This window comes from Mus pahari, chromosome 19, assembly GCF_900095145.1.
Source record: "Mus pahari chromosome 19, PAHARI_EIJ_v1.1, whole genome shotgun sequence".
NCBI classification, from domain to species: Eukaryota; Metazoa; Chordata; class Mammalia; order Rodentia; family Muridae; genus Mus; species Mus pahari.
The window spans coordinates 81,193,055-81,209,182 of NC_034608.1; the positions used below are offsets into that span (position 1 = coordinate 81,193,055).

The 16,128-nt window shown below is 43.3% G+C and overlaps 1 protein-coding gene across 3 annotated transcripts; it reads right to left on the minus strand.

Moving 5' to 3' along the window:
- Positions 1–482: 482 nt before the first annotated feature.
- Tma16 (translation machinery associated 16 homolog) lies at positions 483–13,204 on the minus strand. 3 transcript variants are annotated; one of them, XM_021219549.2, is made up of 7 exons: positions 13,085–13,204; positions 10,760–10,872; positions 8,728–8,821; positions 7,723–7,807; positions 6,598–6,746; positions 3,627–3,669; positions 483–2,500 (listed from the first exon to the last, which is right to left on the minus strand). In XM_021219549.2, the coding sequence occupies exons 3-7, from the start codon at positions 8,795–8,797 to the stop codon at positions 2,266–2,268; spliced, it is 582 nt and encodes a 193-aa protein (XP_021075208.1). In that variant the 5' UTR covers positions 8,798–8,821; positions 10,760–10,872; positions 13,085–13,204; the 3' UTR covers positions 483–2,265. The 3 variants fall into 3 exon arrangements, with proteins under 3 accessions (XP_021075208.1, XP_029387779.1, XP_021075206.1); XM_021219547.2 differs by having other exon boundaries at positions 2,043–2,500; positions 8,728–8,765; XM_029531919.1 differs by lacking the exons at positions 7,723–7,807; positions 8,728–8,821 and having other exon boundaries at positions 13,085–13,176.
- Between the last annotated feature and the right edge of the window lie 2,924 nt (positions 13,205–16,128).

Here is a 16,128-nt window from a genome sequence, read left to right on the forward strand (position 1 = left end):
CTTTGTCAAAGAAAAGAACTTTAGGACAAGTCAACATGTAGCACAGCTCAACTCATTAAAAAGCTATAAAAAATAAGACAAAAAATAAATTAAAAAAAATAAAAAAATAAAGCACTCCCACCCAAGGTGTGTCTGCTTTTTTAGGGTCACCTCGAGTGTGTTTACCATGAAACTGTTTACATATTCATAGACATAGGTATTCCTGCAGGTTTCCAAGTTACACTGTCTAGAGAGCAATTTACAACATTCTACAAGAACAGAGTTATAGAACGAGTCCTGTCTTGTGTAATTACATGAAAGATTTCAGGCAGCTGGGCGTGGTGGCACATGCCTTTAATCCCAGCACTCGGGAGGCAGAGGCAGGCGGATTTCTGAGTTTGAGGCCAGCCTGATCTACAAAGTGAACTCCAGGACAGCCAGGGCTATACAGAGAAACCCTGTCTCGGAAAACCAAAAAAAAAAAAAAAAAAAAAGATTTCAGGCAAGATCTGGGTCTCAGAGAAAACAATACGGAGTAGGGTTTGCTTGCCTGTGAATTGAAAACAGTGCAGCAAAATACACGAGAGCTGTTTAACATGAGGTCCAATAGCTAGCAATGATGCAGTTACCAATCTTGAAAGAGCAATAAAATAATTATCTTAAAGTTCGGAAAAGAACTGAGTAGGGAAGCAGTCAGATCACCATACATGACTTCTGTCACTTGGCACTCTACAAAAGCCTTTTGACTGGTACTCTCCAACAATGATCTGCTGCCTGGGAACACGCAGGAGAGAATCACCTAAGTGTGCTTCCTGAACTGATGTTTGAAAGATGTTATTAGTTACTTTTGTGCTGCTGTAATCCCAATTCTTAACTAGGGGGGGAAACTAAAAGGAAAGTATATGCTGACTCAGTTTCCGAAGGACTTCTGTTTGTCACAGTTCCTGCAGCAACTTGGCAAGGACTTCTTGCCTGGTGACAAGACTTGACTGGATCCAGGGTAGGTAAAAACCTTCAAAGACCTGTCCCTACTGACAGCCAGGCCCCACCTCAGAAATGCTTTACAGCCTTCAGAATGCCACCAGGAGGTGGACGCCGAGGGCTCAGAGCATGAGCCTATGGGGACATTGAAAATCCAAAGCACAGCACCGTCTTTGGCCATCCCAGAAAGAATTTAGTTAACCACCGCCACAGTTCTTGAGATAGTCTCCACGGTCCGGGGACAGTCCCAACACTGTCCAAAGGGCCCAACTTTCTTCTGAGAACCAAGCCAAATTTAGGTATGATTCTCGGTAAGATCAAAAAACCAAGTGACTTCCAATACCCAGTGGCAGAGAATAAGAATCCACTTTAGACTGAATCCCATCAGTGCAACCCTGAGGCGGACGAGGCCCCTAGGGCACTTGGTGGTCATCAGTTTGGCAGCACTGCCCCTTCTGAGTACCACTGTAGCTCACGGGGACTCTTGAGACAGCACTGGTCACCTTACACTTGTTACCATCTCTACCCACCCTCCCTTCCACAGCGCTGGGATTATGGGCACATGGCCTCAACCCCTTCCTCACTGTGGGTGCTGGGGAAAGACTCAGACGCTCTATAGCACTTCACTGACCAGGCCATCTTCCTTACCCCTATTTTTTTACTTCCCTCTTCGAAAAAATTCAGGTTAGTCGGCCATTAACGATCACTGCTGTTTTCCATAAGTATTAACTGGCCCTCTCCCATACGCTGATGTTCAGAGTCAAGAGGACTTTAGGGCAACATATAGACCTTCCTGTTTGCTGGCTTCCTATCTGACCTGCCACATCCTCCTCCGATAGGTTTCTATCACTATGATGTTGGCCATGATGTGATACAGACAGAGAAGCCTCATCAGAACTGCACTAGGTTACTATTTAGACTCTCAGCTAAGTTCCCAGTACCCGGTATTTAGCTATAATGAAAAGCAGACTGACACAATCTCTGTATTTTAAAAGCAATTTAAAGAGAATTCTTAAATAAAAACCATAAACCTATTTTAAAACTGCAAATACGTATTTGATAGTGAGTTCAATAGCAAATTCTTACAGATAATTACTAAAATAAATCTTATTTCTGTGCGTGCATATGCGCACTTCCCATGGTGTGCAGGTGGACTTTGAAGAAAATCTGTAGCACCCTTTCTCCTTAGCCATGGATTCTCGGATTGAAGCTTCAGTAGCCAGGCGTGGCTGCGAGGCCCTCCTGCTAAGCCATCCCACCAGATGCGCCCCAGTCAGTGAGGAGAACACGGGGGTCTCAGGTATTTCAATGAGGGCTGACAGGCACTGGAGTCATTTCTTCATCCGTGTCACTTGATTCACTTGCTGGTTCCAGTTTCCCATCTGTAGTGTCTCCAGTTTCCCCTAATAGATCTAATTCTCCTAAATCCTTTTCTATATTTAAAATATTTTTCTGTTTGCGCTTCTTAGGAACTGCATCATCAGCACAAAGTTTCCTCATTTTGATGTTTGGCAATTTCTTCAGATCAAAATCCCATTCCCTAGAAAAGATAAGTGCAGTGCTGAGGGTGGTAATGTCAAACCCACAATGGTCGCTGTTAGCTCTGCCAGCTGCATAGGGCAGCCTTTCAACAGCCTTCACATGTATGAGAAATAAGTATCAACATTAAGGAGGGAAGCTGCAACACCCTAAGCCTAAAGACTTGCCTCTTATTGCTACAGTAGTATTTATTTCCTCACAGGATCCTACACAATCTAAACTGAAAAAAAAAAAAAAAAATCACAGGAACACCATAGGCTCTGTGTAGTTTACTTCCCCTAAATATTATCAATATTATCCTATAGCAAGCTACATGGTCTCAAGACCCTCACAAGTTAGAATTATGTCATGACTAGCAAACCTCTAAAATAATCAGAGGACATCCTTCTTACATACAGGCACTGCAGCTGAATCATTAAGAAAAAACCACTTGCATTTTTGTCCCTAGTTGTACGACAGTTCTGTTTTCAGTCATCTCATGTGAGAGGTCTGGAGACCGTGTCAAGCAGTGGTCACCCAGCAGAGCTGACGTGCTATGCTCATCTCCTCATGGTTCTCAGTTTCTTCAGAAGAAGCAGGAAAGCAACGAAGCACTTTGTTTCCATCATGCCTGGATGTAAACTTATCCAATTTCAATTCAGAAAAGAATCAGACTCCCCAACATGTTTTAGTAAAAACCATAAATATTAACAAAAGGCATTTTCTAATACACAGAATCAGTGCTTAAAAAATAAAAATTTGAGTTTCTACAGCTCAGTGGTCTCTATGGTTACCAGGGTAGAATCACAGAGCCCTGGACCAAAGGTTCTCAAGGACAAAACTCTCGCCCTGGCATTGGTTTCCAATCATCTGTTCCAGTTACTTTATCGTTAAGAAATACAAATTAGCATCGGGGAGAACAGAAACATCTCTAACATACTTTATGGGATTTTAGATCATTCTGAAGAGGAAAAAGAGCTTCTCCAGCATCAGCCAAGTGCACACTGGGTACTGCAGACAGGCATATGCACCAACAGGGAAGAATGTCAACAGAACACTCTCTGCTCTCCTTTTACTATTGTCTAAACTCAGGGAAGTTTCCGCATTGTCCATTTTACATATAACTTTGAAGGAATTCAGATACTCACCGGAAAGTCTGCAGAGTATTAGAGTCTAAAATGTCTGGGATCTCTGAGAAAGGAAAAAATAATATCCATTAGGCATTTTCTTTCTAAATTTAGTTGTTAATAATTTCCCGCTTATCTTACAACATGCAGCTAATGTTAATAAAAAGGAAAACAATTGGGGCTGGTAAGATGGCTCAGTGGGTAAGAGCACCCGACTGCTCTTCAGAAGGTCCGGAGTTCAAATTCCAGCAACCACATGGTGGCTCATAACCATCTATAACAAGATCTGATGCCCTCTTCTGGAGTCTCTGAAGACAGCTACAGTGTACTTACATATAATAAATAAATAAATAAATCTTAAAAAAAAAAAAGAAAACAATTTAAATATAGGCATAAATGTGTCTGTGTCTATGTATGTCACATATGTGCACGTGCCTGTGGAGTCCAGAAGGTTGGTTCCCCTAAAGCTAGAATTCCAGGCATTTAAAAAAACCTGAAATAGCAGTAAGTCATGCTGAGCCGTCTCCCTAATCCCAAAGAAAAGTATCTTCAAAGCACTGCTATGATTAACACAAAAACTGCACTTGGAGAGAACGGAGTTCAGTGTACAGGGATAACACGAGAATTCCATTAACAGACTTGTGAAATAAGTCAGCATATTCCAACAACAAATATGGACATTTTGACTTGTAGTGCTATGAAAGACAACTTATGAAGTACTTACCTTAGGTCAAGTTTGTAGAATTTACCAGACTTCAAAGATTATTTAACATGAAAAAAAAAAAACCACACTACTCAAACTATTTAAAAAGAAATATTTAAAAAGAATTTAAAGAAAAATTTAAAAAGAATTTTAATCATGAGGAGCTCAAAAAAGTTCAATACAATTTAAATTACCCTGTAACCTGCATGGGAACTCACAGAAATTGCCTTTGAGTCTTAAGACATGGACTTTTAAAGCAGTAATGGAATTTTTTTTAAATGGGACTTTTAAACTTGGATTGAACGTATTTTTGCATTAGAAGACGGCCATTAGAGTTGAGAGGGCAGGAAGACATATTTAAAGTGATGTGTTTGGGTGTCGAGTTGGCAAAGAATGGAATTGTGGTCCTTAGTCTCAACTGCCAACTTGATGAACTCTGCCATCACCTGGGAGATAAGCATAGGAATGCTCTGGGGAATTATTTTGATCAGGTTAATTGATGTATGAAGACACGTCCTACATATTGGTGGCTCCTGGGCTGGGTTGCCTTGCCGTGTGTACTGGCTAGCTTTGTGTCAACTTGACACAGCTGGAGTTATCACAGAGAAAGGAGCTTCAGTTGGGAAAATGCCTCCATGAGATCCAGCTGTAAGGCATTTTCTCAATTAGTGATCAAGGGGGGAGGTTCCCTTGTGGGTGGTGCCATCTCTGGGCTGGTAGTCTTGGGTTCTATAAGAGAGTGGACTGAGCAAGCCAGGGGAGGCAAGCCAGTAAAGAACATCCCTCCATGGCTTCTGCATCAGCTCCTGCTTTCTGACCTGCTTGAGTTCCAGTCCTGCATCCTTTGGTGATCAACAGCAGTATGGAAGTGTAAGCGGAATAAACCCTTTCCTCCCCAACTTGCTTCTTGGTCATGATGTTTGTGCAGGAATAGAAACCCTGACTAAGACACCGTGTAACCCTGTGCCCCCCAACTCCCACCCTGCAATAAAGAGAGCTTAGCACCAGTATCCACTGTGGATACAACTTAACACAGCTCCTACTGCTGTGATGTCACCACTACAACAGGCTTAAGCTCTGAGCCCCTCCCTTATGCAGGATTATCAAAGTGGTAGAAAAGACAAGAAGCACATCATCTTCCACTCACAGACGGCAACTGTAAGTGAACAACCCAGGAGCAGCAGAGGCTCTCCGCCCGGAGTGTACAGTGTCAGGTATTTCTGAGTTAATTCTCCACTTTTTAAACCAGAGAAACAAATCCTGTTTTATTTAAGTGTTTGAGACAGGAGCTCACACTGTCTGGAACTATGTAGACCAATCTGCCAGGACCTCATAGAGATCCACCCGCCTCTCCCTCCCTCCAGGCTGGGATGAAGCATTGTGCCACCATGCCTGGCTTCTATTTTATTTTAAATTGAGGAGTCCTCTTTATTATCTGGTGGGTTACAGGGATCAAGGGTCTAGTTCCAAAAATGGGCTTTCTGTTTTTTTAGATTAAGAAACACACTTTAACAGTGAAGAGGAAGTTCAGACACTTCTAGTATTATCCAGAGTTCTTTTGACATCTCCTATGTTCATGCTCTTTATGTTAAACGTGAATTTTAATTTTACTATTATATGTTTTACCTACTATCTTGATTTAACCTTTTGATTTAATAGTAACATCAAAGCCCACAAAAACCAGGCCAGCAACATGAATGAGGGCAGAGACAGGACAAACTTTAACTTTCTTCCCAGCTCTGCAAAGGACAGCTGCCACTGCACTACTGTAGACCCTGCGCCAGCCCGGCCCTCTGCTTTCTCAAGCCACAAAGCTGCATTTCTCAGTGAAAAATCATTATTTTTAAAAAATAGTGACAGTAAGATAGTCAAGTATTATCTGCAGGTTGTGTATGCTTTGAACAGTCACTAGTCCCCTGTCACTAGTCCCCTGTCACTAGTACCCTGTCCTGCTCAGTGATCTTCCGTGTAGCCAGTTAGTAATACGCGGTCCTTACTCTGAGGAACTGTGGTCTGGCGAAAAAGAGTTACAATGGTGGGAAGGAGGGACTCAGATGTGACTGTAGATGAACAGTAACAGCCCCATGGGGAAGGCAAGCTGGGTGAGTGCTAGGAAGTGACTCGGTCACAGTAGACGGCTGTCAACTGCCACAAGGAAATGAAACTAATAGTATTCTATACATGAAGAAGAAATTAAAAGAGCTAGATAAGTCGGTAAAATGAAACCGTGAAACTCACTATAAATCAGATACTGGTTTGAAAAGGCAAAGTGAATCTGAGAATACATACCAAAGCCATAGCCTTCGTACTGCTGCCGCTCCCGCTCCATGGTCTGCTTGATGACGGCCTCCCGGGAATGGTGCCGCCTTCCCTGCCTGTCCTTGATGCTGTTCTGTAACTCAATCTGCTCCAGCTCACTGCTGAACCGATCCAAGTACCTGAAAAATACAAACAAGGTCTGACTTACAATGCCTACAAATAAATGTGGGCTCATACTAACTCATTTTAAATGTCGTGGCCAGGTGTCCGTGACATCCGCAAACCTTTCATTCCCTTAGCCTTCTCAATCGCTTTCCTGAATAACCCAAGTGTTTAACTTCAGTGAACAAAACCACAGCATGCTGTTTGCTGAACTGAGGAACTCACACTGAACCACCTACCTGATTTTGTCTTTAGACCAACCTCACCCTTAACAGACATTCATTCCCATGTGCCCTTTCTCCTGCCCCACCACAGCCTCTCCATCATTTGCGCTCTCTACTCAGGACATAGTAAAACATTCTAGGTGAGGTTTCCAGGCCTCTCTCCCTACTCTACACCTAAGTTCTACCTCCTAATACCACTGCATTCTAGCTCCTCACCAAGCTCCTATTAGCCTAACAGAGGACAATAGTTCTATCACCTCCTCCCAAGTCCTCCAGCAATGTCATCCCCCTTCCCAGGTTGTGGTCTGAAAGCATGATGATCACATATGGGTCCTAGAAAATGCCCCCAGAGCTCCCTATGTCCTTTGATGGTCACCAAATGCTGCTCATAAGCCATTGTCCCTTACAGCACCTGTTAAATTAGCCTCTGAGCTTGCTATTCCAGTCACGTGAAATGTCTGGTGGGGTGTTTCAGCTGTCAGCTCCTCTCTCACCCCTAGGCCTTTTAGATACCATTCTCTCAGTCTGAAGACTATTTCAAGCTATCTTACCTCAATGGGCTAACACCCAGAGGGACCAGTGCAGACAACCCTTCTCCAGGAAACATTTCCTAACCCCAGGAAACTAAAATGGGGCCAAGCTGGAATACAAATTTAAGTCTTTGTTTACATCTGTTGGTCTCCAGACCCAGAGGGAAGACCCATCTCTTAAGGCCTAGGCTGGAACTTGGCATTTCTGATCCTTTGTTCACAGTATGCCGTGTATTTACCTTTCAATTAATTCACAGGCATCTTTCTTTGAATATCTCGTCTTTTTTGTATCCAGATGACTGTGAAACCACTGAAGCTTGTCACCTATGGAGAAGTACCAACATCAACACTCTTTCACACTTACACATGAAGTGAAGTAGCCTGCAGTGAGCATTACTGAGCAAGTTATGCCTAAGAGAGGTACAGGTACTGCGAAAAGAGAAAACCTGGCCACGTCGGTAAGACTGATGAGCAATAAATCTGACGCACAGAAAGACAGAGACAAAGAGGGGAGGCAGAAAGGAAGGGGAAGAAAAGGGAAAAAGAGGGAGACTGTGCTACTGGCAAAGACTGAACATGTGTGCACCCATATTATTAAGCAAGAACCTTCTCCTCTGCAATCCTGAAGCTGCAGGCTGCTCCCAAGGCCCACACCTTAACTGTTTGTTCTCCAGCACCGGGTACACGAGGAGATGATGACCCTTCGAGAGGTGAGGCCTAGGGGCACTCTAACGTCACTGAGGAAGTACCCTTGAAGGGGGTATTGGGACTCTAGACCCTCCAATCTGTTCTGTGGCCAGTATGAAGTAAGCAGCGCGTTCTAACACATACCCTTCTGCCAGTGCTTTCTGCATTACTATCAGTCCTAATGCAACATGATCAGCTTCATGGACTGAACCCCACGAACTATAGGCAAAGCAAACCTTTTTCCTCAGGTTTGTGTTGTGGGAACCCAGCCGTACCTTCATAGCCTTAGCTGTCAGAAGACAGGATTGAGCCTGAGCCAGGCACACTGATGTATGGGTGCAGAGGAATGAACTTTGTACACGGCTGAGCTGTGCTAGCTGCCTACTCGGAAAGTCGGATGCTTTGCTTCACTTCATTTGTGTATACATTATACTTTCTTTTTTTTTTATTTAGTCTAGTTAAAAAATATCTGATAGAAATAATAAAGAGAGAAAATGGTTTAGAGCAAAAACTTCACCATACTGTAGGCAGAATTTGAAGTCCTCAGACCCACTTACCAATGAGGTTGAGACGCAAGGCCCTCTCAGTCTTCAATCTTGAACCAAAAGGTGCAGAGAAATTAGACATTTTCCAAAGCAGGGGCTTAGAAATCTGTCAAAAATATCGCAAAGAAAAACTTCCCATCCGGGAATCCATCCCATCATCAGCCACCAAACCCAGATACTAATGCACATGCCAGCAAGATTCTGCTGAAGGGACCCTGATATAGCAGCCTCTTGTGAGGCTATGCCAGTGTCTGGCAAACACAGAAGTGGATGCTCACAGTCAGCTATTGGATGGAACACAGGGCCCCCAATGGAGGAGCTAGAGAAAGTACAAAAGAGCTGTAGGGGGCTGCAACCCTGTAGGTGCAACAACAATATGAACTAACCAGTACCCCCTGAGCTCATGTCTCTAACTGCATATATAGCAGAAGATGGCCTAATCGGCCATCATCCGGAAGAGAGGCCCCTTCATCTTGCAAACTTTATATGACCCAGCACAGGGGAAGGCCAGGGCCAAGTAGTGGGAGTGGGTGGGTAGGGGAGCAGGGGCGGGGGGGGGGGGGGTATAGGGAACTTTCGGGATAGCATTTGAAATGTAAATAAAGAAAATAATAAATAAAAAAAATTTACTAGCAAAAAAAAAAACAAAACAACTTCCCAGAGAACTTTAACATTCTTTCACATGTAATAAAAATAAACAAATAAACCATAATGACAAAGATACACAGAACGCCACAAATCTACCAAATCAGTAGGCCAAGTTGTCACCAGAATGCTGTTTCTTGTGCCCTTCCCCCAGCCTGAAGCAGGCTGGTTCAGGCCTGGTTTGCCACAGTTGCTAGCCCACCTAGGGTGGAGTCTTCTGACCTAGGTAAAGTCTTTTGTCTGCCACAGCTGGGACTTCCTCCAAGAGGCCACTACCTCCAGAGAGGCTGAACCAGTTCTTACACAAAGCAGAGGTCCTGGCCTGGTGGGGGATGGGTTCCCCCCTTTTATAAGGTCAGACTCTTAAGTAAACATTGGCCTTGATCAGAAAACCTTGTCTTGGCTCCTTATTTCTCTCGAAGCCTTTTCCATACAAAACCCCATCTTTCCTTTCAGGAACCCAGTAACCAGTGGCCACAGGCGGTTACAGGTGTGGCCTGAAAGCAGAAAGAGGGACAGGGACCACAATGTCTTGGTGGGGCTCCACAGAAAAGAGGAATATGTATCCCTGCACAGTATGCAACAGACAGCATTAATGTTAGCACTACCAATGTCATATTTTGAAGGCTGTTGATTGCAAGGGGGCAAAACAGGTACAGGCTAGACTGAGTCAGTGTTGGCCCAGAGCTGGTACCAGCTAGGGGTTGACAGTGGAAAACGGGATTGGAAAATTCTAAACAGGCACTTGTCCGCAGTCAAGAACTGCATCAGGCGAGAGGAGTAGGGCTAAATAAAATAAAATAAGAGTAAAATACAAAAAAAAAAGGAGAGAGTAGATATGCAAATGATATGAGAGAGAGACCAAGAGAGAAGGAAATAGATTTCAGAGCTCTCCCAGGGACAGAGGGAAATCAGGAGACTTCTGCTTTCTCGCTGGCCCTGACAGGAGACACCCGTAGTTTTGGTTACATCAAGTTCTCTACCCTGTCTGTATTGTCTGTGTTTGGTGCACAAATCAATCTGTCCACATGTCAATTCGTGTCTGTTTTTGTTTTGTTGTATGAATGACTGTTATTCTATGTTTCATGTTGAAAAGAAAAAAAATGGTTAAAACTTTATCTGCTGGCTAGCCTTCTCTTGATTCTCAGTTCGCACAGCAGAGACTGATTTAGGTTGCCCCACACCCTTAGCCAGGAGTCAAGCACGAACTGCTACTTATACTTAAATTTTTGGTCAGCTCTGTGAGACAAGAGGCCTTTTTTTATATCATGGTGCAAGAACTAATGGAAAAATATTTATTAAAGCAAAAGAGGGAATGGAAACGAGGAACATACACCTGATAAGTAGATGCATAAAAGCGCTTTCCCCAGTGCAGGACACTAACAGGACTGACACTCACCTTTCCTTTTTGTCTTGTTTGTGAGACTCTCTTGTAATCTGAGCGGCTTTTCTACTGTACGGATGGATGACCTTTTTTTCCCGTCCTACCATTTTTCCTTTCAGTCCTTTAGGCTAAAAGACAGGACACATATTGTTAGACACGTTAAATGACTATAGTTACAGCGATGTCACAATAGGAATAAGGACACAAGCCAAACATTTTACTAACTCCAGTGGTCTTTTGTTTCCCCATGATCATAACAGAAATGATCTGTTCAGTAATCTCCAATGGCAACAGACCAACAGAAACCAATACAGAGTCAACACCACTCAGTGATTCAGCCAGCCAGCTTAAAGCAGTTCTGAGAACAGAGGGAGGCGACTCCTGGCTGGGGATGCTGGCTACAGTTAGGATGTCTCTAATGTCACAGAGCACAGAAGTTTAACAGGTATTTATTTCACTGTGGCACATGAAGGAGTGGGGCAAAGGGACATGCAAAATCAAAGTTGACCAAACTTAGCTGGTTCCAACCAACACCCTATGAACTATAAAGGCCACTTCAAACTCAGCACACCTAAAAGCAAACAAACCACTCCCCCACCCGAGCCTTACCAGTCAGGCCTTTCAGAATTCATTCCTCAAAGGTATTATATTTAAGGGGTTTCTTTTTAGTTTTTTTTTTTTTTGGGGGGGGTTGTTTGTTTGTTTTTGTTTTCGCTATTCAATCCTGTATTTTGGGCCATCTATATTATTTAAGAGTCAGATTTAGCCGAGCATGGTAGTGAACGCCTTTAATCCCGGCACTCAGGAGGCAGAAGCGGGCAGATTTCTGAGTTCGAGGCCAGCCTGGTCTACAAAGTGAGTTCCAGGACAGCCAGGGCTACACAGAGAAACCCTGTCCTAGAAGGAGAAAAAAAAAAAAAAAGTCAGATTTGACTTTCTGTAAGAGAAACCCAAAATAAAAATGGCTTAACCTAAACAGTTTAGTCTCTTCTGGTTCACTTAAGGAGACAGGCGCCCCCGACCCCGTTAGCCCATAATCTCCCAGACAGTCTGTAAGGGCTCAAAACCTGCTCTCTACTCTAGCCCCAAGTGGAAAAGAAAACTCAGGAAAGCTGTCCTACACCCTTTGCCCAAGTTCTACTGACCAAAACTTAAGTGTTACATAAAATAGATGAATATATATAATTTTTATTCTTTGAGGAAAATAAAAGACTATTAGGGAACAGGTGGTTTTCAAACCTGTCAGTTAGCTTTATTCAACCCATATAATCAGACATAGGTTGCTCCACTGTTAGACCCCTTTACAAAGAAGACACAAACTCTGTATACAGTGTTAATCCAGTATAGAGCTTCTTTCCCTAATCAGCTTGGCTCTAAGCTTTAGCACAAAAAGCCATCTCTTCCAACTTTCTTCTCCAGCATTTCCTTCACCCAGCTCCTTCTCCCCATTCTTACTGAAGCTCACTGTAACTTGAGACTACACTTGTTACCTCCGTCTGTAATTCTTTCCTTCCCTTCTCCTTTGCTAAGACAAAGCTCAAAATAATCCTCAAAAAACTCTCCAGGTAATTAAAATGTTCACCAATTCCTCATTCACACGATTCTCTTAGACACTGGTCATTTTTGCATTAATCTGATGAGAGAAGGCACGTCTAAGTCTGAAACCCATCTGAGGTTAGCTATGCATAAAAAAAAAAAAAAAAACCTTAAAACCGTAAGAACACACACACACACACACACACACACACACACACGGAGGATAGTGGGTCAAATGAGAATCGAGATTAAATATCAAACATACACATGATGGAAGGAGAGGACAGACTCAAGCAAATTGTTCTCCGATATCCACACGGACATAAAAATCAATTATAAACATAAATTCGGATACTGTGAATGAGCTCTTTGTATCGCTATACATACACCGTTTAGAACACTCTTAAATAACTACTGTCTTAAAATACTAACAAAACAGCATTATTGTCCGGCAGCAATGGGAGTTGTGGGGGCAGGACTAAGGTCAGAACCGAAGGGCTGCGGGTCGACGCACCTCGTGGGTGGCCGTGACCCCGGGCAGGGGCGACCTGCACTTGCCCCAGGGCAGAGGTGGGCGGGTGCAGAAGGTGGTATTAGTTAAGGCCCTCAGGAAAACGAGGAGACGTGGACAACGCCACCCAGAGCGAGGTGACAAAGCGCTGGAGAGCTCCGATCCTGGGGCAGCACCCAGGGCCCTGCACCGCCCCACGCAGCCACTCCGAGTCCCGGTTTCTCCCGGGTCCGAGCTTGTTACTTCCCGTCCGCCCGACCAGAACCTCCCGGAGAACCTAAGGGGCCGCCCACCATGGCGATGTCCTGGCCACCGAGGTCCCGCGACGTCCAGATGCGACAATTTCACAGGGGACAGCCGCAGCCGCTCGCAAGTCCGCTTCCTCCCTGACACACGTGGGTCCTGGGGGAAACAGATAGGGGCGGACAGGAAGGGGAGGGGCTGGTGCTTTCTCTAAAGCGTCCCCAGAAACGGAGACGCAGTGTTTTTCCGCCCGCCTTAGCTTTGCAGTCCCGGAGAGTGGAGAGTCGAGCTCCGAGAACAGAAGTCTGTCTGTCTTCTGTTTCTGACCGAAAGGCCGGCCTTAAGTATCGGCCAGGAGGCAGCTCTTCAGGAGCGAGCACCTTGCTAGGAGATAGCGTTACCTGACCTAGAGGTGCCCATCTATCAGAGTGGTGGAAAATCAGCCTTCGCTTTTCCTTTGATTTTCTCTATCATTTTCTTGCTATTCATAAAGCCTGTCTTAACAGCATGGTTAAAATTTGATAGAAAGTCTTACGTAGTAATTATTAATCAAATGCCTAGTACATGCTACACATTCAAGGTACTTTGACAATTTCCCCACTTTCTTTATTGTATAATTTCTATCTGTAGTGGGACATAAAGAAGTTAGTAGTTCAAATACTATCATGATATAAATTATACGATAGACTAAGTGAATTTAACATGCACAAAGAAAGGGGAGGAGATGAAGGAGGAGAAGGAGTGGGAGAAGAAGGAAAGGGAGAAAAGGAGGCGTATGGGGGAGTGTTAGGAGAGGGATATGGGAGAAAAGTGAGGGGGGGGGGAGAGAATGACAATGAATGGATTCCTTGGACCCTATCAGACCACTCTGAAATAAAATAGAATCCAATAGCAAGAGAAGCTACAGGACTTAACACAAATACTTGGACACGTAACGATACAATTTTAAATGTTCAGTGGGTCACTGAAGAAATCAAGGAGAAAATTCCTAGAAACAAATGAAAATCATAGGTACTCTAGGAGCTAGCTAAAGCATCCTAACAGGAAAGTGAGTATTTACAATAGAAGAAAAATGAGAGTTCCTAGTAAACTAATAATTCATCTTAAGGTTCTAGAAAAATAAGAAGTCAGTCCCAAACCCAATAGCTGGATAAATTAATAAATAAATAAATAAATCGATCACGATTAAAGCGGGACCTAATGAAATAGAGACAAAAAACCCTCAATACATAGGAATAGCCAAATCAGTTGTTTTTGTTAAAGGATAACTGTTAGCATTTTGTCTAAGCTCCACCCCACAGTTACCTGGCAACAGCCAGGTATGTTCTGCCCCCCAGTTACCTGGCATGGTCCCTCAGGGGAAAGGACCATGGGCCCAGGAAGGCACCCCCTTCCCCATACCTGACTACACCTCCACAGAATATATTCCCCCTTCATCTTTTTATATAAAAACACATCAATAACAAGACTGATAAACTCCTAGCCACACTAGCAAAAGAAATTCCAAATTAATAAAAGTAAAGGTGAGAGCAGGAATTGTAACAACAGACTCCAGTGAAATCAGACAATCTATAGAATACTTTGAAATTTTTATTCCAAAATGCTAATAAACATCAAAGTATTTGATGTACTTCTAAACGTGTATGACACACCAAAATCCCTGAAAATATAATACACTAAATGTGTTCATTACATGTAATAAGATTAAAGCAATAATTAAAAGTCTCACCCAAGCAGGGCATGGTGATGCATGCCTTTAATCTCAGCACCCGGGAGGCAGAGGCAGGCAGATTTCTGAATTTGAGTTCGAGGCCAGCCTGGTCTACAAAGTGAGTTCTGGGACAGCCAGAGCTATGCAGAGAAACCCTGTCTCGAAAAACAACAACAACAACAACAAAACAAAACAAAACAAAACAAAAGTCTCACCCAAAGAAAAATCTAGAATCAGATGGACTCATGGCTGAATTCTACCAAACATGGTTTCTCTGTGTAGTCCTGGCTGTCTTGAAACTCACTCTGTAGACCAGGCTGGCCTCGAACTCAGAGATCTGCCTGCCTCTGCCTCTCAAGTGCTGGGATTAAAGGCGTGTGCCACCACTGCCCAGCCCAAACTTTTAAGAAAGTCCTGATAATAACACTTAAATCATTTCTCAAAGTAGAAAATGAAGGAGTACCTAGTTTATTCTATGAAAGCAGTATTATCTTGACTAAACTCAGATAAAGATATAGCAGTTACAGACTAATTTTCCTGATGAACAAAGCTGCAAAAAATTGTGAACAAAATACTTGCGAACCAAATACAATTAAAATACATTACATAATTTAAATGTATTCAAAATATATAGTATATTCAAAAATACATTAAGATTATCATACACCTAACCAATTATGCAAATCAATGAATATAATACACTATAAAAATAAACTAAAAGACAGAAATAATATTGCTGGATTTTAGACTGAGGATTTGCAGCTGAGGTGACTATTTTATATAACAAAGCAGACCTGGCCTTCAGGGTTCTCCCAGAATTCCTCAGTCCCTACCTGTTTCAAGCTATGGCTGACATACCTCACCCTCTGCCCTGAACTTTCCAGCCCAGAAGCTAGGCTGTTCTTCCTCCAGAAGTTCTTCCCTGTATAATCCAGACATTTTAACTTCTCACTGTCTCCTCTCTCCCTCCCCCTCCCATTTCTCCCTCCCCCTCCCCTTCTCCCTTCATCATTTTTTTTTCCTTGCATGCACATACTCTTTCTTTCTTTCTTTCTCTTCCCCTTCTCCTCTGTTTCTGTCCCCATGGAGACTTCCCTGGCATCACTCATTCAGCCACTGAACCCACCCAAAAGCTGCTTCCCAAGAAACCTTCCTTTATGTACTTTAATTTGCCTTGAATTGGCTCATTTCATGGGTGGAGAAAAACTTAGCAAATATGATCACCAAAAAAAAAAGGCACTTAGCAAAGTTCAATGATAAAATTGATAAAATGGGGCTGGAGAAATGGCTCAGTGGGTAAGAGCACCCGACTGCTCTTCCAAAGGTCCGGAGTTCAAATCCCAGCAACCACATGGTGGCTCATAACCATCCGTAACAAGATCT

What these genes read in the sequence shown, in the direction of transcription:
- Tma16 (XM_021219547.2), bottom strand. An exon ending in AAACAAGACAAAAAGGAAAG is followed by an intron (nt 8,766 to 10,759) that starts GTGAGTGTCAGT and finishes TTTTGGTTCAAG; the next exon opens with ATTGAAGACTGAGAGGGCCT. An exon ending in GCCTGTGAATTAATTGAAAG is followed by an intron (nt 6,747 to 7,722) that starts GTAAATACACGG and finishes TGTATTTTTCAG; the next exon opens with GTACTTGGATCGGTTCAGCA.